Source organism: Corapipo altera, unplaced genomic scaffold (assembly GCF_003945725.1).
Source record: "Corapipo altera isolate COAL_440 unplaced genomic scaffold, ASM394572v1 61305, whole genome shotgun sequence".
NCBI classification, from domain to species: domain Eukaryota; kingdom Metazoa; phylum Chordata; class Aves; order Passeriformes; family Pipridae; genus Corapipo; species Corapipo altera.
In genome coordinates this window covers 5379918-5405187 of record NW_020884909.1, presented here as the reverse complement: position 1 = coordinate 5405187, position 25270 = coordinate 5379918, and the positions used below count along the sequence as shown (strand labels likewise).

The window sequence follows — 25270 nt, the reverse complement described above, 5'->3', positions numbered from 1 at the left end:
GAATACGCCTTTCCACCTTTTCACTGACATATTTAACTATAAATTCTTTCCTTTCCGCTTCAAAAACGGGCGCTTGCACACTCGATAACAGTTCATTAATTACTGGTTTGATATCATACAGTATTAAACGGCAGGCAAGGAAAAACGATTCAAAAAGCCCAACACTATAAGGTGAACCTAAACCATACTGCACAATTGCTTTTTTGATGTCTTTCAACATAAGGTATGACACCGGACGCCATTCTGGAGCACGGCCCTCCTCTAGATAAATTGGAAAGGCTTTTAAAAACTCGGTGTCATTGGCCTGCACAGCCTCTGTACTAAAGGCTTTCCAGATACCGTTATAGGGCAGGGGTGTCTTTGCTGTCCGGCAGCTGCAGGAGGCTTCGGTAACAAAGGTTTCACGCGGGCAGCCATCTCCCCTGATGTTATTGTTGGAAGAGGCCCCAGCCCCGCTCTGAGCCCTGCGCCGGGCCCGGCTCTGGCCCCCGCCGCGCTTGGAGCTGCCCCTTAGTTTCCATCTATCCCAGGAGGGCGATGACGGGGGGGGGTAGAGGTGGTGCTGGAGGGAGTGGACACGGAGGCGGGCCGGGGGGTGGGACCAACGGGGAGGGCGCGAAATCTTCGCATGTCGTTTCTCCACGTGGCGCCCGGTCCCGCGCTCGCCCCCCCGCGCTCCTCCATTTCTCGTGCGCGACCGCCCAGCTCGCCGATGCCACGATGCAAAAACCGCTGGTATTCCACGCTTTGTTTCTCCCTCCCGCCATCCCTACTCTCTCTCCCCGCCCCTACCATTCCGGGACCTTCAGGGCTTGTCCTTTTCTGGGGATGGGGGCTTGGATTTTTGCTCGGATTCTTGGAGATTTTCATTGGAACTGGTTATTTGATGTTGTAGCATCATCAGAACCAACCTCCAGGCTATTAATGCTTCAGTACCAATTTTGTCTCCCCTCTCTTTCGCTTTCCAGATATTATATCCAATTTTCTCCCAGTCTTTTAGAGACATGCTGCCAGAGACTGCTTCCCCTTCATTTTCAACCATTTAGCAAGGGCTTTTGCGGATTTTTTGTCTAAGGGGTGTCCGTTTTTCAAAAATAAAGTCTTTAAGCTCGCGGTATACAAACTTTTGAGGGGTAGATAGCGAGAGGCCCATATTTTTGGATTTACTTAGGCTTGTATTAGTCTGCAGTTGGTTTTAAAAAATTTTTGTGAGGGTGGGAGGTGGGATTAGAGGTTTTCCCGGTGCTCAACTTTCTCGGTGTGGTGGCCATCTTGCCGTGATCTGGGGTTCAGCCGGGAAGGACCAGTGGGATGAAAACACTTCTCTTCTTGTGATCTGAGCCCCTGTGGTGTGTGGGAGGCTTTTTAAGATAAAAACCTCTACCTTTGCTTTGCGTTGGACGCCATATGCCGCGGTCCGAAAGGGGAGGATAGGGCCGTGGCACAGCACGGGTCCGGGACACAAAGGTGGGGTGCAGGTAGAGTCCTTTAGTCACATGTGCACCTGGTCTTTTATCAACTCGGGAGAGGAAAGGGCTAGAACGTAGGGCGGAGCATGAGACAGACAAGCGGGGGGACAAACCAGGATAGGGACATGTTTTTTAATAGCCATAGTCCAAGAAAATGCACATAAAAGTGAGCTTTAACATCTGCATTTTAGCCTTAGCTATTGTCAGTGTTGGTGCAAGGTACAGGTAATGCAGGCAACTCCACTGTTGGAGGCAATGTGATTGCATGTCTGTACAAAAACCTTTAATTCTACTTTGATTTCCTTTTCTTATTTTGGAGCTGTGGGGATATTTTGTTAGTTCAATTCCCTGCTGTACTTAAAACCGGCTTCCAAGATTCATGGGTTCACATATAACACTGATAATATGATTTACAAAATACCTAGGACTGAAGAGAAAAAACCCCTATTGTTGATGCAATCTTCAGTGGGCACATTCCACTGAGAAGTATTAGATAAGGCATAGATCGTGGAAGATTTCAGAACAGAATTTTAAATTAGGACAAGTCAAGAGCTTAACAGCAGTGGATGTTAAACTACCAAGAACATGATGTATTCTTGAAGCTGTGAAAAGATGGAGAATATTTTCTTTAACCCTAAAATATTAGAAAACTCCTTCAAACACACCCTAGAATCCAAGCTTGTTACCATCTAGGCTGATTTGAGCATACAGGAAACTGAATAAGGTCTCCCTTTCCAATTGGTTTTAAGTGGAGCAAAGGCTACAAAGGACACTTAACCTTTCATTCATATTATTTCATGAATTGGAATGTTTATTTTTGCTCTGAATTACGAAGTAAATGCTAATTCAGCCACCTATGGAGAAAATAAAGGTTTTCACAAGCTGCTTTCCAAGAGTCTTTTATTGCCAACAGTCTTCTAGAGTATTTGCAAGTGACTAGGTACCATAAACATTTTGAAAACTTTTAATAAAAAAACTCAAACCTTTGAGCCAAAGTTGTCATGTAGCACTCATTTTTCAAAAAATTGTAAAAGAGATTTGGGCCTTCTATGGAAAACATGTTCAAAAGCTGGGTGTTGAGCCTGAAGGCAGTACCCCAAAGACAGAAGGCCAGCTTGGCTGAAAGGGGTCTTTTGAAAATAAGACAAAAAAAGGAAGCTGTATGCCCAGAGGTCTAATGACATGGGAAGAACTCAGAGATGCTGCTTGCTGCTGCAGGGGGAAAATTTGTGTGGCAGGGGCTCAACTGGAGATGAAGCTGGCCAGAAATGTGGGGGACAATAAAAATAGTTTTTCTCTAATATATTAATGCCAAAAGGCAGTGTAGAAATAAAAGCTTGTTACAGAATGGGGTTGATCACCTTACTAACAGGGACAGAGAGTAGGCAAGAGGAGTTAAGACTTTCTTTGCCTTTGTCTTCAACATGGATGTTGGACCAAGGGGGTTCCAGTGCCCTGAGCTGGAGAACCATGACTGAGAGCATGATCAACCCTCAGCTGACCCTGAACTCATGCAGGATCTGCTGCTCCAGCTGGATCCCTACAAATCTATGGGGCCTGATAGGATTTATCCCAGAATCCTCAAAGAGTTGGCTAATTTAGTCACAAAGGCTCTCTTGATGATTTTTGAGTGGTCTTGGGAATCCAGAGAGGTCTCAGCTGACTGGAAGCTGGCAAACATTGTCCCAACTTTCAAAAAGGGTAAGCAGGAGGACCCCAGAAACTACAGGCCTGTCAGTTTTGCTTCAGTGCCCAGTAAAATTATGGAGAAGATTATTCTGGGAAGTATTAAAAAACACCTGGAGGGCAGCGCTGTCGCTAGTCACAGCCAGCACAGCTTCATGAGAAGGAAGCCCTGCTTATCCAACCTGACCTCCTTTTATGACAAGGTAAGCAACCTAGTTGGCCAAGGGAACCCAGTTGATGTGATCTTTTGGATTTCAGTAAAGCTTTAAATACTGTCTCTGACGGGATCCCTCTGGACAAAATGCCAAGCACACAGCTGGATAACCAGGTTTACACGATGGGTGAGCAGCTGGTTCACGGATCAGGCACAAAGAGTTACACTGAATGGGGTGACATCAGACTGGTGACCTGTCACTAATGGGGTTCTGCTGGGCTCCATTCTTGGCTCAGTTCTCTTGAACATCTTCATTAATGACTTGGACTCAGCACTTAAGGGAATACTAAGTTTAATGACACTAAATTGGGAGGACTCCCTTGAGGGCAGAGAGCCCCTGTGGAGAGACCTCAACAAATTAGAGAAATGGGCAATCACCAACCATGTGATGTTTAACAAGGGCAAGTGCTGGATTCTGCACCTGGGACAGGGCAACTCTGATTGTGTTCATAGACAGGGATTGAGAGGCTGGAGAGTAGCACTGCAGAAAGGGACTTGGGGGTCTTGGTTGATGGCAAGCTGAATCTGAGCCAGCAGTGCCCTGGTAGCCAGGAGGGCCAATCCTGTCCTGGGGGCATCAGGCAAAACATCACCAGCCAGTCGAGGGAGGGGTTTGTCCCACTCTGCTCTGACCTGAGGTGGCCTCACCTTGAATATTGTGTGCAGTTTGGGCACTGCAATATAAGAAAGATATTGCATTCAATTTAGAGAAGAGGAGACTGAGGGGAGACCTCACTGTGGCCTTCAACATCCTCACAAGGGGGAGCGGAGGGGCAGGCACAGATCTCTTCACTCTTGTGACCGGCAACAGGGCTCAAGGAAGTGTCATGAAGCTGAGTCAGGGGAGGTTTAGGCTGGACATCAGGAAAAAGTTTTTCACCCAGAGGGTGGTTGGGCACTGAACAGGATCCCTGGGAGGCAGTCACAGCACCAAGCCTGACAGAGTTCAAGAGGTGTTTAGACAACACCCCCAGACACATGGTGTGATTCTTGGGGTGTCCTGCACAGGGCCAGGAGTTGTACTCCATGATCCTCATGGATCCCTTTGGAATATTCTCAGAATATTCTATGATTCTACCCCTGGGAATGCTGTGCAGCTGAAGGTGATGGGCTCTGCCTCCATCATCCCCAGGGTTGGTGGAAGGCTTTGCCCCTGCTTTCTGGAAGAAGGCTGAGTCCCTTGGCCCACCTGCTTGGAGAGCTGTCTGCTCCAGCTGCACCACCATGGCTGCTCCCTGGAAAGGCACATTTTGCCAGGATCAGCCATAATGAGGGTACCATGCTGCCTGCAAGGCTTGCTGTTTCCAACTGCTCTAGTAAGGAAACAGAAAACACACCTGTGCATAAAGTGCCAGGTACTAAAAAGTCGGGTCCTGAAATGGGCATCTCTGCTGCTGATGAGCAGAGATGTGCTGGTCTCCCCCTGCAGGGGCCATTTCGCTCACTGGCACAGCTAAGGACACTCCTAGCAGAAGTGGAGAACTCCTAGCAGTGGAGAACCCAGGCCACACTGGGCCTGGAGACACTCCCTTCTTATGGCCAAACTCACGGGGGGCAGGCACAGCAGCAGTGACTGGGGGGTTCTGTTTGCTGCTACCCTGAGGCCCCCCCAGCATAAGTGGGATGGAGGCACCGTGCAGAGGCATACGGGGCAGGCAGGTACCCCTGCTCCCTTCAGAGCTGCATTTCTTCTTTCTGGGAGCAGCGTAATTTCCCACTGCATCCCCAGGCTCAGCTTTTCTCCAAAAGGGCAGGAGGGAAGGAAGGGCCTTTGCCGAGAGACATTTGGTCGCTTGAGGAAGAGGATTTGGGGAACACCAGCCCAGCTAAGCTTCCTGCTGACATGGAGCCATTCTCCTCTCCACAAATACACTAAGTGGCTACTCTTGTATGGACCTTGTCCTTGAAGTCACTCTCCACAGAAAGACCATGGAGTAGCCTACCCTTGTCTGTCCTCACCTGTTGAGCGTGCCAAGTAGGAAAACTACCCTTTCAGGAGACTGGCTCAGAAAGAGGGCCTGTGGGAACGATTCCTTGCATCATGAAAATGGCATTTGTCAAAAACAAACCCATGGAACTTTGCCTCTGCCAAAGTAAGTGGTGCTTCTGTGGTATAAGGTCACTGTAACTGAAGTCCAAGTCCTCATGTGCCATTTGGTCCTCTGACATTTTTCACCCCTGATCCTACTGGGCTGAGCAAGTTATTGACTTATTAATATTCAGTACCTCGGTAAGCCTTGCAGAATGGCACATATTCTGCTACAAAATGGGCCTCTCTTCAAGTTAATTAAAAACAAAAACAAAAACCCAAACCCAACAACCGAGGCCATTAGGGAACCCAAGCATAGGAGAACAGACTCAAGCCCACTTCACATGAATTTCAATCTAATAGTGGTGCTCACTGTTTTATTACTTTGGTTAAACATATACAAACTGAATAGTCAGAAAACAGTTGCATGACACTTATATTCCAAACTATGTTGCTCAAGGACTTCCTCAGAGACGAAATTTGCCTCTAGAGCCAGAATACCACAATCAGCAGACAGGCAAAAACTTGAGATTCACAAAAGTGGTTGGGAATATAAATTATCACAATATCTCCACATACATTATTTTTTATGCAACTCTCATTTAAAAATGTTTCTAAAAATAATAAATATTAATAAATGATGATTGTACAGTAAAAGTCCCTTTTACAGCAAAATACTTACTTTTTTTTGTTGCTGCCTACACAATGCAAAGAAAAACATGTACCTCAAAAGAAGAAACCTGGCTTCTTTCAAGGTTTAACTCTGCAGGACTTTACTGAGAAGCAGTTATTACACCAATCCAGACACAAAGGACACAAATATATACCAATTATAATCTTTACATTCTTCACTTATTAGAAAATTTCACTTATTTTAAATTAAAGTATGCCTGGGTGTGTTTGGTGGTTTTTGCCTCACGGAACAAAAAGGAGAACTGCTGAAAAAAAAATCCTTCATTTGACCTGGACTTTATTTGATCTTCATGATCTTAATCTCAAAATCTGAGGCTACCTTTCTCTTCTGAGTCATCTGCACTGTCTCTTACACAGTGGGGTAGCAGAATGAGTCACCCAGTTTTAGCTTCTTTCTAGCTTTGGTTTCCACAACCCGTTTTGTGGTCATACAAGGTTTAAACAGTCTTTATATGGTGCTTTTTCTAGAAATGTATAGCTCTGAAATCTTATTCCCCTTACTGAGACAAAAACAAGCAGCCCTGCTTTTTCTCAGTGGAAGCCATAGAAGATGCTTACTGGAGTATGCAGAGGTACAGATCAGGGCTTATGAACATAAATGTCTCAGTAAGAGATGAGCAGTAGGCATTACATCCCCAGAGGTTCTGCTTTAACCCCATCAACCAATTAGCATGTTTAGAATTTGGCAACGGCACTCTATTCCCATTAGTAACTTTCATGCCTATTGGCTCGTGTTTCCAGGCTTCACATTTCTTATCCCTGAAGGTTTCTCTCCCAGCACGGCTTCTCACTCTCTATCCAAGGCTCTGGTTAACTGCTGGCAAATTGTATGTCCATGTTATCTTTTCCAGAAGCCTGTCCTCGTTCCAGCTGCATCCAATGCAGATATGACCAAGGTCCACAGACATTGTGGCTGAGTGAATGGAGTAAGTATAGCTGATCACAGAGCTTTTGCTGGGAATTTGCCCATATCCTGACAGCTTTGAACAAGCACAGACTTGTGAAAAGAGTGCAAACCTCGGTTTGGGCAAAAAGACAATGTAAATCAAGATGGTTTTGACAGTATGCTGAGGTAAATCTGAATTTGGACTTTACACAGATATATTTTGAAACTGTCTGGAAGATAAAAAAGGGAAGTATGTCTGTTACTTCAGTTTAGACTTTATTTATGCGAATATGGTTTGCTGAATATAAATTCTTGGTTCTACCACTTGCTTCAGATAGACATTGAAAGATAAGAACAAAATCTTGAAAGCAGGATTTTTAAGCTTTTGTCAGAATATTCACAAGTTCCAAATATCCCCCTTAGAGCTGCAAATTTCCTAGAAGCTGCAAAACTCTGCTAGTTTTCAAATGGAACATTTGCTACTTACAAATATCTAAATATGCATCAACTCTATTATTAATACATTGTAGCTGGCATCTGGCACTTGATGTGCCAGCAGCAATCACACTCTGGCATAATTTTTTTTTAAAATTCATGTCATCTTGTTGCATGTGATGCCTGAGGACTATGATGACAAGAAATGTGAGCATATTATTCCACAGAGGTAAAAAAAAGAATGGACTCAGGATACAGAAAATTTAGTGCTGGCAGGTGATGTTTGCCAGAATGTTAAACATTTTCTTACAGTGACAGTGCACATTTTGCACAGAAGAATTGGTCCCAGGACTACGTCCTTTGTTCAAGCTTTTACTGAACATGTCTGGCACAGAGGTTCCTGGCAGAACCAGTGTGAATTGTAGGATGGGGAGTGAAGATACCGTATAACCTTCTATCCTTACCGTGGGTGCAAAGCCCTGGGCAGGGAGGCAGGCATTAAGCCATGGAAATTGCATCTCCTCATATGGTCACCAGCCAGGCATGGTCGATTTGAACATTCTCTTCTTGCATTAGGAAAGGGAAGATGGGAGTCCTCACTTTGAGCAAACTCCCATTTGTCAGAAGGTAATTCACTTTTCAAATCACATTTTCTACCTTTGAGGTTTCATTGCTTCTGAAGCATCTGAAATAATTGAAAGTTTGGGAATGTGATTGTACCTAGATGTCCAGTCTATCACTGCCAGCATCACTGGAAAATTTTATTATCTTAATAATTGCTCTAGATCTGCAATAAAAGTATGCGGAATAATTTGGTTCACTTCTAAAAGTTCTTTCTTTAGAGGAATTGAGTATGTTTTCATTGCCAATAGTTTCTATAATTGCAAAACAACTGGAAGCAAACCTCATAATTAGAAAGGGCTCAAAATCAATGTAAACAGTCTTGCAGGATATTTAGTTTCAGTTCTGACTTCTCAGCTATTCCCTGGGAAAATCTCAAAGGATACTGTAATATTGCCTAATCTCAGTGATTTCTACTGAATCTAGAAAATTTTTTCTTTCAGTAAAATCTCACTTCTTGAAGTCATGGCACAGAATTACCACCAACAAGAGCGTAGCCCTTGAGACTGCATAAAAGAATAACAACAAAAGGTGGAGGGGCTCCAAATCAAAGGCAAACTTTAAAAGGCTCACATTATTATGTTGTTGTTTGGTTGGTTTTCAGCCAATCACAGAGTGTTTGAACCTCTCTCATAACTTCCACATCTCTTAAATTGCTGTCAGTGTTGGTTCCTTACAGAAGTGAGTACAGCCATTCCAGCAGGTTCAATTACCTCTTGCTGAGTTCAGTTTAAAATGGACTTTGACTCTAATGACAACAGGTTTGGAACTGCCATCCAAATGGCCATACAGTTTTTATACCACTTTCATGAAGGGAGAAGCAGAATCTACCAGAGTGACAGACAGAAAGCCACGGCAGGATCCGCAAACAGAGCATTGACTGGTACATGTGCCCTTCCTTCCTGGACAGTTGTGAGATCATTTGGTTCCGAAAGGACTTAGAAAAGCCTCTGGATCCTTCCCACCTGGCCAGACAGGATCTGCTGGCCCACTGCATCAGCAGGGCACTGTCACAGCCCAATGGCACTATTGCTATCCAGGACCAAACTGCATCTCATCAAGGTATATGCAGCCTTTGCATAACCAGTGCACATGCTGAGTTGTGCAAGTTGGCTGTGCTGACAGAGCAGCTTAAAATAGCCACATTTTCCTGGAGGCAGAGTCTGTGAAATGTAGTCTGGGGAATTCAGTGTTCCTGTCAGGCTGGTTCATTTTGCGTCTCATTGCCGCTTGCTTTAATTTCCAAAGCATCCAGCTAAGTGGGTGCTAAGTTATTAAAGCTACAGCTAGGACAATGGTAAAAAAAAATTTAGACTTTTTTTCAGTGTGTGTTCAGTGCCTTCAATTCATACACCCAAATCTTGTCACATTTTTCCAGAATGTTTAGTAATCCAGAAAGGACATAGGCAGCAGGTGGGCATTTTGAAGACGCCCAAGGGGGTTATGCATCAAACTCTTACTGAAATTATATGAAATATTAAAAAAACCCAAAAGACACCTTCTCTTACAGATAGTGATCTCACACTGAAAACTTTCCACAAATTGGCCACAGGAAGGCTAGAACATGGAATAATAAGTGTTATTTAAGAAAAAAAAAAGAGGCAACTGAGATACATCAAAATGGAATATGGTGAGACATGGAAACTCAAATAAAGTAATTTTGGTGAATACTACTTTGGGATAAAAGATCTGTTCACATATTACAATTTCCAATGTAGTAAAACCAGATTTTAAGAGTTCCTGTAAATTTATTGCCATGCTGATTTGGGTTGCAATGCAGCATTTAATTTATCTCCTTTGCTGTCTGCTTCCATCCAGATCAAGAAAATATCAAATAAAAACTATCCATAGTAAAATTAATCACAAGCATTTTGTTTGCTAATGTCTTAGTTTGGCTTCTGGATGTCTTGATTATAGAATCAAGTGTATCTTTTGAGATTAACCAAAATAAAATTCCCAAGCTGCAAATTCACCACACTTAAAAGGAGATGATACAAGAAAATTATTTCAGAATTTTAACATCATGGTCCTGCCTGAATGTATTCTAAGTAAATCATTCAGTCAGTTTTGTTATGTCTTGACAAACTTTTAAACTTAGCAAATTCTTAGAACCAAATCTAACTTTAAGTAGATTTAAGTGTTGACTACTGCAGGGTAGGCAGATGCTTAACCTAGACTCTACCCTGCTGAGTCTTTATGAATCAAGTCTGAAGATTTGATTTGAGAGACTGGTGCTAGAGAAGACCTCGGGTTGCTGAAGGCTAAATCTTGACTCTGTACAAGTTTTGTCTTTACAGGAACTGTGTCTATTGAATTTGACTCGTAATAAGATTCCTAAAATGGGAAAATAACTTCATATAGTGCTTAAATGTGAATAGTACAATCATCCCTTAAAGCATTTCCCAGTATCAAAAGTCGAGGCCATTTCTGCCAGAAATGCGCTTTCGTATATGTGTATTTTTTGAACTTGATGTTTAGAGAAAAACAGTGTATTTGCAATACCTATCACTTGCTGAAGGCCAAGATGAAGTTACGCTTTGGTAGGTAAGTGCAAGTGGCAAAATTTGCAAAACTGACCACTGAGTTGGGATAGTTTTCACCATCCATAAGAAGAAAAGGTTTTCCAGATATGTCTTTGAACAATCATGTATATCTTGGATTAAGCCTATTACACACAAGTTATTTGAACTTGTCTACTCAGTATGCAACATCTCATTCAAGACTGTTAGTCAAAGACACCTAGATCTTCACCATAAGCAGAGAACTACTTATAAATAACCTTTTAGCACTGAAATTAATAAATTACAATATATTGTCACAATATCATCAGAAAAATCAAAGCACACACCTCATACACAGAGAGATCACACCAAATCATTGTTAAAGTAAGATACAAATGTTTCGAGTATCACCATATAAGAATTCAAACTTGACATCAGAAAGATAAAATCCTTTTGACATCAATGACATAAGTGGATAATGCTTTCAAAAATATTTTATGCTAAATTTCTGAGTTGGAATAGTAGATGCTGAATTCAGGCTCCTACCATAGTTAATTAGCATAATCCACCTGTAATCCCCATAGTTGTGCTTCTTAGGTAAAATCAGAAATAAGATTCCTAATATTAAATTTCTCAAGAAATTGAGACTGCTGAATTCTACTTTTTATCTGAACAATCACAATTGTCATTTTTCTTTTGGTAAAAACACATGGCACAGAAGATAGTTCTATACTGTCAATAGACTGACTCAAAAAATATAAATATATACTGTATCTATATATATGGTATGTATATATACATTATCAACAGTCACATTAGAGAATCTGAACAATCTTATTGAAATTACTTTTAAGAAAGCTTTCTGCTGTGATTTCATGTCTACACAAAGAACTGAGAATTTTCAAGTGTACCATATGAAATGGGGCTTCCTAAACATATAGAAAACATACTGGTGAAGTATACGTGACTACACACTTTTTTTAATGTACATGTTTGGTTTTTTTAAGATCTGCAATTTCTACCAGTTATAGCTTGCAAGTTACAAAAACTAAAAGAGATCTGGAGTCAGTGTTTCCTTTCAGCAGGCTGTTGCAGGCAGAGTTCACTCACTGAAGAAACTATTGGTAAATTATTCTCAAGATGATAGTTGATGAGATGACTTATGCTGTCAAAGACACGATCTTTTGTACGAACCTTCAAAAAAAGGATGCAAGAATATAGATTAAAGAGTAAAGTACTTTCCCCCTTAAATTCACACTAAAATTGTCTAAGAACAAAATGACACAATCATGTTTTAGAGACTGATTCCTTTCCCATCAAAATTGGTGGAAATGTGGCACTTATCCATCTTGGTTTCTGTTTTATCTATTACTCTCTCTATTCTCACCAAATAGGCATTTTGCAAGCAACCCCACAGTCCAGTCTACTCTTTCTGATTAGGTCTGCTTGTAAACTTTCTGTACAACATTTTGTTTCACTGTAGGTCAGAATTTTAGACCAACTTCTCTTCTTCAGCAGACTACCTGCTTCTTTTAGGTGTTTGCACCTTTTTCATTAGAAAGAGCTGTCCCTCCAGGCATGTCGGAACTCAGCTTCTCTGTGCACCTCAGCATATTTGTTCTTTTCTTAACAGAGACCTTCTTCTTCAGGTACTTGGAAATTTCATTCCCCAAAATGGCTTTGGTGCTGAAACACTTCAGGGCAGGGAATGTCACTTTTCTAGCCCACTTACCAGCCCTCTGTTCTAGTATCCTGCTAACACACATCATCACCCCTGTGATAAGAGGAAATCGATATTGCAAGATAAAACAGTCAAGATTACCAGGAGAGGCCAAAAATTAATCCATATTACAAAACAATCTTTAGTTATTTAACCACACCTTCACAAAACGTTTCCTTCCTACGTTTAAAATGAATTAGGCATGCAGTTTTCACAGGCAGAGCACAGGTCCACTCTGGCAAACATCATGTTGCAGTACAGCTTTGTTTTGGGATGTCTCTACACTGCCTCAAGAAAATGCCTGTGAGCACTGCTCTGAGCAAGGAATGTCATGCATTCTCCTTGAACTTTTCTCAGAAAGAGAGAACAACTTCTGTTAGAACTTTCCAAAGCCAGCTGATGTTGTGTTGGGTACCTCTCTTGAAATACTTCAATCTTCAACATTAAATCCTGGCAAAATTCCTGTAAACTTCAACACAGGATGCCACAGGGTAAAAAAACTTCCTGTAAACTTCCACACAGGGTAAAAAAAAAAACAAACCAGAAACAAAGAATTTTGGTGGCAGATGATGCTATCTGCTCGGTCCACACGTAGTTATGTCACTGAAAGAAACCAACAGGCTCTCCTTGTTCCTGAGGCATACTGCTTTGAAAAGTAACATTCCCTAAATTCAAAGCTACCTTTTCAAAACAAAAAGATGTCTTTAAAAAGGTAGTAACTTTCTTTATCTATACTGAGATTTTCTTAACACAAGTAGCCTGCCATCACCAGAGTTCCAGTCCTCATTCTAAATCCAGAAAAAAAACCCCCTGCAGTCCCACATTTTAAGCACCTGAACGAGGGATCTCTTGTTCCTTTTTTATTTTTCTGTTAGCTGGATGAGAGCAGAGTAACTGGACAGTTAACTCTGCTCTGAAAGCACACCCTTAAGAGCCATAACTGTGTCATTGGGTAATGTGTGTGAAATGAATTTTCAGGCAGCATTTTTGTGAGTCAGTTTTTAAGAATAACCACACTGAGGCCACGCAGAAGAAATGCAAGCTGCTGGCACGGTCACATGCTGGTATTTTACTGATGACTCTCCACTCTGACAAGTTGCAAACAGAGCTGCTCAGAGGCCACATCGGTGTCCCACACCTCTCAGAAAAGCTGTTGTTCTGGAATGGTGCCTCCTGGGCAAGGCATTTCAGGGACATTTGGGCCACGACGGCACATCACAAGCAGGGGTAGATGCAGAGAACAAACAGGCCTCTAGACAAGGATGTCAGCAAATTAGAGCTGCTCTAGAGGCAGTGCAAAAGAAGATCCGGGAGGGTCTCCAGGTTTCACAGGAGGAAAATGCCCAGGAAGTCATCACTGGACCTGAGTACTCCATGCCAGTCAGCAGTGCAGCAGAGCTCCTGGTGGGACACTTCATCCCTGCACTTGCCACGTCACACAGCTGTAACAGCTATTTGTGGGTTTATGTTAAAGGGAAAATTAGAGGACCTCATTCCAGAAGCCACAAAACTGTTGGCAAACATTCAGCAAGGGAGGCTGCCCCCCAAGAGGTGCAGAGCCACTTCCCTGGGCTGGTGTCCCCATCAAGCCCAGGACTGGGTAGCTGGCACCTCAAAAGTGCAAAACTGTTCTTTGTCTGGCCTCATGTGACAAATGTGACTAATAACAAGAAGTACCATGGGCATTCCTTACCGCAGCAACACAGAGTCTGCAGGACTGGCATAATTCTGCCACAGGTTTCTCAGCTGAAAGAGATGCCAACAGGCGAACTCTCACCTACTTTGGGGCTGGTTATCTAAAGTTGTTCTTTACAGAGTGTCACAGTTTGAAATTGGCCCCCCGAGAGGCTGGGGGGCTCAGGGGTGATTGGGTGCCAGGGCAGTGTTCCCTGGAGAGCCAGTCACCACTCATGTTGTTCGCTTCTGCTCAAAATCACATATCACAGCCCCGGAAGCTGTTGGCAGTTCTGTCTGGGTTGTTTTGCTGTTGGTGTCTGCTGCATGTAGGTGGACAAGGCCAGGGGGTGGCTGGGCTCCCTCTCTTCCCCTCCAGAGGAGAGAGGGGAGCCCTGTGACCCCCCAGCTCAGCCTTTGGTTAGAGTTAGAGTCAGCATTTGGAGTGTGTGCTGTGAAAGAAGAATTTCACAGCACCTGAGGTAAGAGGGAGGAGGCTGGGCCTTCTTTCCCCGCCCTGCAGCTGTGGGATGCTTGGGACAGTGCATAACTGCCTGTGGCCAAGGCTAGGGGGCTTTTCCCCCCCCCCACTGCATTTAGGCTGGTGGGGGGTGGATTTTAAGGCTCAGCATTTGAGCAGAGCCAAGTAGATGGGCTGATAAATCAGCTCGGCGCTTGGGAGAAAAATCCCAGGCGAAATTGGAGAGGGGTCAAGAGAGGCTCGGGGGTTGCCCTGCAAAAGCTGACCCGGGGCAGCTGAAAACTGACTCAGAGGACTCTTGATAAGCTGGACTACACTGCAGCAGCCTACGAGCTGAGGTATGAAACCGAGAGGGAGAGATCACACAGGACCGAGGAGCAAGGACTTAAAGCTATCTTCTTGGACTTCGTGAGGAGGAGAGACTGCAACAAACAACTGGAGCTTGGTGAGGGGGGAGCGTTCAGGCCCAGAACACTCCCACAAGAGAGACTGCATTATCCAGCAGCTTGAGAGGCTTCTTCCTGGACTAAAGGGAGTGGCAAGGGCTTGAAAGGACTGACAGACAGAAATGTAATATACATATATAGTTACCTTTAGTTTGTACAGTATATTTATTTGTGTAAATAAATGTATATACTTCCCCCTTCCCCTATAGAAGCCTCTGGTCTGAAAGTTTCTCTCCGGTGTTGGGATAAATTGTGGGAAGGGGTGGGGGAAGCCTGAAAATTGGATTTTTGGATTTCTAATGTGGCTAAAACTGCCACACAGAGGAAAAAGAGTTACCCACTTGCAGCTACCAGGACCCAAGAATAAAATTCAGGACAATGATTTTAATCTCTGAGCAGAGACTAAGCGTCCCCAGAAGCAGGACAAGATTGATACAGAAAACTGGAGGTCCCTTGACCTCTCCAATCCTGCTGTGGGGAGAGTCCCTTCATCAACTAAGGCAGCCTTTATGCAGCAAAGAGAAGGGTCTTGTTTGGGAATCAGGTCCCTAAGGCTCCCTGCAATCTGCAGAAATCATGGCGTGTGTCTTCTGCTAGGCATCAGGGAGGGAATCAGAGATGTGATGGCGTACTAGAGATACAAAGCAGTACTTATGAACAGTTGTGAATAAGCTGTAAAGAACATTAAACACATTTAGAGAAAACGTGCAGAGCCAGAAACCTCATGTATTAGTGAGGACTCAGTGCTTACAGTTCCTTCTGGGTCCACCAAAAGAAGGTGCTTGGCTTGTCCTTTGTGCATGCCTGTCAGCACGTAGGAGCCAGGATTTGTGGTACTCTTCCTCACGAGGAAATCTCCACACTTCTTTAACAGCTGTTCTGCTTCTTTCCTGCTCATCTCTCCTTGATACCATGGCTCTGCACTCAGCTCTTCAGCTTCAGTCCGGGCAGCTGCCCTGGATGAAACAGGACTGGTGCATCCCGTGGAGGTGGATTTCTTCAGCATGGCCTCAGAGGTTTGATTCCTGAGGGCATCTTCAAATGGTCCTGGTTATGGAGATAGAAGCAGGAGCAAGATCATTCAGAGGTAAACCATGTAACAAAATGGTGATATTCCAGCCATTTTAAAATGGGTTTGTTTTGCGTTGTAGCCGCATCCCTCTACCTTTATGAAAAAAAATAAGGTAAGATATACTATGAGATTTACTGCTTTATGGATTCTATTAAGACTGAGGAGTGTAACATGTTTAAAATGTATGTTATGCATAGAAAGATACCAATAAAAATGATAGTGAACCTTTGCAGGAGCTTTTGAAAGGTACTGTTTTTATTTCAGCAGTGGCTATTGTCAACAGCTGTGTTTATATGATCTGGTACCAGGCAAAGCTCTCCTTTAGTCTTGTTAGGTATATCAGACAGTTTAATTTCAAATAAATTGCATAATATGGGTAGCTAATGTCATTATACTCATATCTGGTCTCTCTTCAAACAATTTATTCATTTAAAAATTATCCATTACTGAGTCTCCAGCCCAAGGCTATGTCTAGAAGGGAACAGCCACCCCTACCACTCAGCCCACTCCTAGCCTCCGTCTAGGAAGAGAATTCTGCAAAATAGACAAAGGTTAACACATTTAACACCATTTACCTGGCTAAAATCAGCCTTGGGGAAACATCTTTTAAACCCCAGCTAAATCCCAAATTCAGTGCTCCTTCCTGCAGAGTCGAATGGAGAGATGTGCCATTACAGACTCCAGCAGCCTTACAGGAATAGCAAATATGTCTGTGGGTGTTTCATTACGTGCTGTACTGACCCACTGGAAGCTATTTTCCCTCGCACGACCTTCGCCTGTTCCACTAGCGCGCACCAAAAAGCAGAGTGTTGTTCTGTGCCCACTCAACCTGCAGAAGGACATCTGCAGGGCAGTGCCGTGGGGCAACACTCCAGCTCTGAATAGACTACTCGGAAGCGAGGAGCGCACAGCCACGCTTGCATGGGACCACAGAGAGGTTAATTTAGCTCAGGGAAATGGAGTAAATACCGTGCTGTCACAGCTTATTGATGTCTCAATTATTAGAAGTAGCTTATATATGTCTTCACTAAATTGCAATCTGCACTAAGCCCAATTCATGTTTAGCCTGACAAACAGTAACTTAAGCTGGAACATTTCCTAATACTACTTTTCTCTGATGATCCAACGACTGATAAAGATTAATGAAGGCTGGAGGACAATAAATCAATTTTCCCTATTTTTAGGAAAATAATGAGTATAAAATGGAAGTAAGCATGTGCATGTTTTAAGGGCATGGCATGTTAGAAATCAAAATTAACACCTCTGACTTCAGACAGCACACTTTTCTCATTTCTGATCTATATTCACAGATAGATAATCTCTCAGCTTTCTTCTCTCCCCCCTTCTTTCAATCGAAATCCCACTAAGCTGTGGAAATAGAGTCATACCTCAAAAAAAACATGCCAGGAAGACAGTTTTATGTATACTGAGATAACAGAAATGTAGATACATTATTTCACAAATAACATATAGGCACCAACTGCTTTGTCTCACTGCCTTTTAATCACACAAACTGATTTAAGTAAAACGTGTCAGGAATTTATTTGAGGTAGGAAGTGTAGAAAAACAAAGACATTTTTCTGTGCATCAAATACCTTCCCCATTATTTCCCGTTAAGTGTCTCCCCGAGGCTGAAAACAACATGTATTGTTAGCACCAACATCAAATTATGGCTGATGCTTAAAGCATTGTTTTGCAGCTATGGCTATAATTCTAATTTAGGAAAACCAGACTTCAAAGTTGGAATAGATAGGATAGTAGGCCTACCCAGCACAAGAGATAACTCAGTCTTTTAATTTCCATTCCTTGTTGCACAAAGCTTTTGTTATATGCCTTGACTTCCTAGTAAAATACTCACAGGACAGACTGGAGCTAATTCTCCACCCATCCACTCCTCCACTCTCCTTCACTTCCCTGTATGACAGGGCTCCTGATTTACTTTTCTTCTGGCATAGTTGCCTGTGATGTTCAGGATAACATAGACTGCAACTTACCCTAACTCATATAAAGCAGACCAGCTTTAAATCTCCAGCCACTCTGTTTTAGCTCAGTCCGATATGAAAGCATCATGAATTCTAAAATTCACCAGAATTACACCAGGAATGCTAAACTCCGGAATTATTTTTTTTTCTTTTGTTTAATTCAGAACTAATGCACAAACATATTGGGTCATTTGTTAGAAAGGGAGAGAATAGGAAGGGAACTCACTCATGTCAAACAGATCTTTTCCTGGGCTGCTTGCTTTGGTCTCCTCTGTTGTTCCACTGAAGGTACATTCAGCATCTGCCTGAAGTGCCAGTAGAGCTTCTACATTTATATGCTGGGTGTTTACATATGTTGGCATCTCTGCTGTAGGTATTACTTCTGATTTCTTTTCTGGCATACTAGAGATATCCAGAGATCCTAGAAAATTCAAGACTTTATTTTCCTCTTTTTTTTTTTTTTTCTATTTGACAAAGCAGTGTTGATATAATGACCAATTAACACCACACCACACTATTACACGTTTAAAATTCCCTGGAATGGGAGATGTAAAGTCAATAATTGCAGGATCTAGTAGGAAAAGGACATTGATTAATGGATTCAGGACTGTGTTTCAATGAGGGTTTGGGGGCATTATTATTCAGGAGGAAAGGAAACCTTTGTAAATAAAGACTCAGTTTCAAAAATTATATTCAGCTGGGGAGTCATGAGAGGAGGAGAAGGAATAAAATCCTCAACTCTACAGATTAACAACAGACAACATATTCTGGCATTTGAAAAGAAAGTGTCTCTAGAAACAGAAAGTTGTCACATAAAGGTGGATGAGGTGAAATTTAACACGTTTTGAAGTTATCTACTTGGAATTTATAGACAACTACAAAAAAACCCATTACACATTATTTGCTATTTGTGGAACAGAGAGCATTGCTTCACATTTCAAATGAAACTTCTCACTTTAAGTCTTTCCTTAAAAAAATTTCATTTCTCATACCCTAGTAGGTCAGATTTTCAGAACAGACCATGCAGCCTGCCTTTTAATATCACGGGGTTTTAGGACATTGAAAGTTAGAAAGCTGAAGATTTGGGCGACTCTATTTATGAACTACCCTGCAGAAGAAAATATTTTATGAAGGTGTGCATTTAATAATTTATCCAGAAGTAATTAACAAATACATTTCACTGGTATCAACACTAAAACTCAGACAAAGGGAACCTATCAAAAAAAGTGCAGTTCATTGCCTTAAGACTTTGAGACATCAGACTTTCACATGCTTTGCCCACCCAAGACCACCTGAAGCATTACAGTTAAAAGTAGCAAAACTCACCTTGTGTAACAGGCCCATGATGCCATTCTTCACTGACTTTGTCTCCTGAGTGATGGCTCTGATAATAAATTTGCTCTCTTCCCACTCCTGTTGCAGACTGGAATGGACATATGCAAGGAAATTTTCAGTTGCCTTTAAAATGCTCAGATACATTATCAGTGGCTCTGACAATTTCCTTGGCTGTATTCTGTGTACTCACACTCTTCCTTTCTGAGTCATCATGGTGTCAGAATATATATATATCCCAAATACATTTGTGTAAGAGTAAGATATTACCAGTGACCTTCATGCATACTTCCCTACTTCCTTCTTTTATTAAGCCCCACAATACCGAAGGATGCATCACCTCTTTCAGTACATTTTCCTTTCACATAACAAGCCCTGACACACTGTTCCTGGGAAAAGTCCCACAGAAACCTGCCTGGGACCAGAAGACAGCCCCAGCACTCTTCAAACCATGAGCTGAAAGACCCACTTTGGTACCAGGGAATCTAGTACCGAAACTGGATCTGAAAACTCCTGTTAAGTGACTATGTTGATATTGCAGTCAAATTTTGACAGGAGCACTGGTAGAAATATCCAAACTGACCTTAGTTCAACATGAGGTGGAAAACCTACCTAGGAGTCTGGCTGAATACTGATGGCTGTCAAGTTATTAACATAATGAACTGTTTGTAATGACTGCACTAGATTAAGTGATTCTGCATTAAATCATTCCTAGTTAGTGTACAGTATTTTATACTCTCTGAAGCAGACATGGTTTCCAGAAATTCATTTACCCTCAGTGGATTTCTCTTCCTAGATCCTGGTTAATCTTTTAAAACCACAAGGAACTCACCTCCTTTGTGTTGTTCTGAAGCTGCCTAACATGTTGCCCCCCTAGGTCTGCAGTGCCCATTCAAAAGGAAATTGGTCATACACGAAGGGCTGTGAGCTATAAAGGCTGCCAGAGTAAATCCCATCTTAAAACACACGTCTTTTAAAAATTTTGCATCCATCAGCAGGATGGCAGAGATGCAATTGCACTGACCTGAGCTGTGTCTGCAGCAGTGGGAAGTCTTGTTTTGAGCCTGGCATCAAGGAAGCCGCCAGGGGGAGGTATTTTATTTGGGATGTTGTTGTAATAGGGATGCTCTGTTGCCTCGTTTTCTTCCTCCGTCCACGGGTCCTCAAAACTCTGCATCCTGTAAGGAGGCGAGTGCTTTGTTTTGCCCCTCGCTTGTAAAGCACTTAAGAGATATTTTCATCAGGTTAAGACTGCATGTCAGGGGAACACTGTTATTTGGACAACCAAGCTATCATCATAAGTCGGGAAGCAATAATGGATCATGCAGGAGACCTTCTCTGTTTAGACACACTTATCTAAACCTCCTTTGCAATGAATAAAATTCTTTATGCTGAGTAAAGGATGTTTTTACTTAGCTTTAAAGACCATTACAAATCGAATTAAGCAATTTTATCTAATCCTACAATAGCACTAGTAATATTATGAGTTGATTGACCAACTAGGCTCTAAAGCTTCATATCTAAAGATCTGTTCTACCACAAGTACAAATCTGGAAGAACTTCACAAAGTCAAGAGACATGAATACAGCATGCTTCCAGATTAGGACAGTAGCATTTTATATTCACCATATACCTGTTTTACTTTGATATAAGAGATTGTGGAAGGTACCAGCTCACTAGAATTTATACTAGTATTAACAAGCATATAGCAATCCATGTCTCCAAAAAAACCAGAATGCTATATCCCAGGTTTTTAAACATACACAGACAGATTTTGTATCCTCCAGAGAACAATGCAGTCAAAGCCTCTGTATAATACATCACATTCCCCAAAACATCACCCTAATATGAGAAATAGTGAAACATCACTAGTCATTTTGGAAGCCCAGCTCTCTAACTTACTCCATCTAAACTGACACAGCTGCTATGACAGCAACAATGAGGAAACACCACAAATAACATCCATTCTTGGCCATCCAATTCTACCTACTAACAGCAACAGAAAACACATGATCGTTTCAACGTCGCCATGAAATCCATATTTAGCCTATTCTTTTTAAATTAATGTGCTCCCTTCATATTCATTAGGTAAATGCTGCTACACTAATTCAGCAGGAACCTCTTTTTAAAATGTTTAAGTCTTGTCTGTCTCCAGCAACATCGTCCACCACACATTTCATTACATAAAATAGAAAGCTAAAGGAGATCCTTTAGCAGTCTTCTGGAATGGCACTCACCTATCCTGGAAAGTAGGTGTCTTAGAGGGACATCGCAAATACTGCTTAAATCGAAGTTCGAATGCTTGCCCTATGGTGCTGATGACATCCTGGGCCAGACCATCACAGCATTCCAGTATATGACAAGCTAAGTGAAAAAGATTTGACACATGCACATGCAAATCATTGTTCATGTTGTGGTGGGACGCACTGACCTGTGACAAAACGCCTACATGTCAAGTATAGTTGCCCTATTAGAAGTGTGCACCCTTCAATAAAAACCAATTATGATACAGTGAATTTCAGGCAACGGTGTCTTTGTAAAGGTTACATAAAACTGCAGTGGTGTGTAACTGCCATGGGCAAGATCACAAATTTGTTCTGCTATTTTAACAAGTCCACAAACGCAAAGATCTCGTACAATTTCACATTATTACCCGAAAGCGATAGATTATGTAAGAATTCTAAGCTTTAAGCTGAAAATACAAAATATTAATAGATGGTAATAACAGTAAAAGCTTTCTTGGGTTTCCTCAATGTTATTACCACTTCAGTTTTATATGTAATCACCCCCAAGCTCACAAGCTGTTCACTTTTTCCAAATTACAGTCTGAGGGAGGAGCAGTATACTCAGAATACTTTCTAGACCATGGGCCCTGACCTTACTCCAGGGGTACAGATCTTGGTACCTTTTCCTGCTTCCCCGCATGGAGACACTCCCAGTAAACTGGTAGGTCACTGAAGAGCACAGAGGCAGGAACCTGATTAACTCCAGCTCTTCCTCATGTGCCACCTCTCCAAACCCACTGCGACAGATGCAGTAGGGAGGGAGGCTGGCAGCACAAGTTCTCTTCCTATGAAGACTGAGAAAACTTAGTCAGCTCTCTGAGCACCCAAATCTGCCACAGTTTTAGATCAGCGAGTGGCTCAGACACCTCATGTGACAACACAAAGAGGTGAATTCATGGAGCACTGACTCAATATTGCAGGAACATAGATGGGTGTCAAGAGCTGGAAGCTGCAGATCTGAATGAACAGCACTCATCATGATATGTGGAAAAGTCCAGGCAAATTAATTTTGTACATTCAGAGCTGGATGAGCACATGGTCTACTTGCTGTACCCTGGACTGAGTTTGAAACTCTGGTTATTTTCCAAGTCCTATGCATTAGAGCGGGACCTTGTTCAAAGTTACTAATTTGTATCAACCCAGACTGCTTTAAAACCTGAATATGAACTCTTCAGCTGAAAAACTGCATTTTAGTACATACCTAGTGTCCAGCTTAGTGGAACCAAGTGCTTTGGATGCCAACGTCCTACAAATAAGGGTTGGTCACAACATTTGTGTGACATAGTTTTAATTAACATTACATAGCAAGACTAAGTAGGTTTAGAATTGACTTCTCAGAGGCTGATCCACTCGACAGACATCTGACGAGGCCAAACTAAAGAGCCAAGAAACCTGGAGTTGTGCAGGTATGGAATGCCTGCTGCCTCTTCTTCAGCAGCACCTCACACAGCATGAGATGGCACCAGTCACAGTGCTAAACAGATACAGTGGTGTTCTCTTCTCACCTTATAACACCTACCGTGCCGACCAGCAAGCTGAGGCAAATCCTGATTCAGGGGAAAAGGCCACTAGCTGCATGTTGAAAGTGGATTCAGCAACCAAAAACAGGACCTCCATGTGTCCAAAGGTGGAGGCAGACATCCCCAACTAGCAGCAGGATATTTGCTGTTTGCACCCTCTGCACCACTGCTGGTGGCATCCCCATGAACATGGACCAAAAGCAGTTAGGGTAAACAAAGCTGAGATGTTTGCACTCTCTAACTAGAGTGCAGATTTAAAGAGGCTACATTGCTCACTGCTAAACCTGTGCGGAGCTGAAATGAAGCATGAGTCATTAAGTAGTTTCAGTAGGTGACATAATGAGTAACCTGTTTCCTTGGATACGTGAATGGACTTTCAGCAGGTAGGAGATATGCTTCTTGTAAAAGGCTGAGAAGGTTTGGCTCACACAGAGATGATTTTTTTGTGAATGTTACAGCAGAAAATAGACAGCCTTTAGCTTGCTAGATCCAGAATACAAAACATGAAGACAGCTTTTCCATCCTTGGGAAGAAATGAGTTTAATATGGAAGCTATGCTACAGCATTGGTGGTAGTGTCAGTAACAGCAGCAGTAACATTTTCACTAGATATAGAAACAAATTCCATTCTAAATCGATTTGCAGATAACACAAAGAATGACACAATGGCAAGTGATGGTGACAGAGGGCAGTTCAGATCCCTTGGTATATTAGATCCTTTTCAAAAATATGTTTTAATGCAGGCCACATAAAAAGTCACTGATCTACATCACTGATGTAGATACAGGAGTGGGGAAAGTGCCCATAGGAAATGCAGAAGGCTCCAAGATCACAGCATGAAAGAGTTTCACACGAGATAACAGTGCTTCACTGCAGCCAAAAGGGCTAATGATGAGGACAAAAGCAAGGAAGACTAGGAAGGTGCAGCCTCCACTGTACTGGTAGCTCCTGCTATAAAGGTATATTATACCTTTTTAAAACAATGCAGAAAGATCAAAGAAGGAGAGATCAGCAGAAGGATGGAGGATGTGCACTGCAGCTAAGACCTACAGAGTTCACTGTCAATCTTTTCATAAAGAAAACTGAGAAATTACTTGACCTAAGCACACCAAAGGAAGACGACAGAATGAAGTGTTCAGATGACTCTCTAATCTAGGATAGACCAGCTCAACAAGGAACAGTCACAGGAAGTTAAGGCTAAACACATCCAACACAAGATAGAAGGAACACATTATGCGAAACAGTTTTTGTTTAAAATCCATTCACACAGGAACAGAAAACAGAGGACAGGGCTCCTGCAAACCCTACAGTGCAACCATCTACAATGCCAGCCCACTACATCGTTACTGAGATACTTCAGAATAACTGAATCAGACTCTGGTTTAGCAGAAGGGTACTGCTAAAGCAGGTGGGGTGGAGAGCAGCTCTGCACCACACATCCTACAGTCTGATGCTGGAGCCTCTCTGAAGGGGGACACATGATGTTGTAACATATCATCCATTGCAAAGAACTGGACTAACTCCATACCTCCCATTCCCCATAGGTTTTCTAGGTGTTTCACCAGTATTCAGAATATTAGTGTGTTTAGTGCAGGTATTATTTATTTATGAGGTAGTGCTCTCGAGCCTGGACATCTCTGCACATGGACACAGCAGATTCTTCAGGTATCTAAAATCATTAAAGATAAAATGTGGAACCTACTAAATTAGTTGTGTCAATGGTAAGGTGGGCAGCTCAGGGTTTGCAGAGTTAGCTTTTTGGAGTTTTTTTGAGCTACTCTGTTCTTCTCTATGACTCTATAAATAATAAATAGATTCTCAGGTATATTACACAATACTTTGTATCTTGCATTAAGACCTAGTGATGCTTTCTGCATTACAAGCAGGAATGTCTTTTGTACCTATTATTTCAGACTGTAGTTTACAATTCTTATAGTTTATTTTTTGAGAATGTGAACTGTATCTTAGATTTTGAAGACAGTCAACAAGAAGGTCCCTGTCCCTGACCGACTGCTGCTAAAGCAATGCAACCTTGAATAAAACCTCACTGAGAAAGAGAATTACAGTAATCTGGCTGAAAGCTCACTATTTGATAAAGAATGTGATTCTGCCAGGAAGAATTAGGCATATACTGAGAAGACCTAACAGATTCAGCTGCCTCATCAGATGACTTAATCAGAGTACTGCTTAGTTCTTGCATGGTGATTGGGTGTAGGTAAGATTTA

The 25270-nt window shown here is 42.3% G+C and overlaps 1 protein-coding gene across 14 annotated transcripts in view; it reads right to left on the bottom strand.

Moving 5' to 3' along the window:
- Positions 1-9969: 9969 nt before the first annotated feature.
- The window catches only part of SHC3 (SHC adaptor protein 3), a 90396-nt gene continuing 75095 nt past the window's right edge, over positions 9970-25270 (bottom strand). For all 14 annotated transcript variants that reach the window (XM_027653231.1, XM_027653230.1, XM_027653233.1 and 11 more), the window contains 6 exons: positions 21479-21605; positions 20266-20419; positions 19236-19332; positions 18136-18330; positions 15607-15902; positions 9970-11728 (listed from right to left, as the gene is read on the bottom strand). In XM_027653231.1, the coding sequence (XP_027509032.1) occupies positions 11600-11728; positions 15607-15902; positions 18136-18330; positions 19236-19332; positions 20266-20419; positions 21479-21605 (998 nt within the window). In that variant the 3' untranslated portion in view covers positions 9970-11599. The remainder of the gene's footprint in view (positions 11729-15606; positions 15903-18135; positions 18331-19235; positions 19333-20265; positions 20420-21478; positions 21606-25270) is intronic.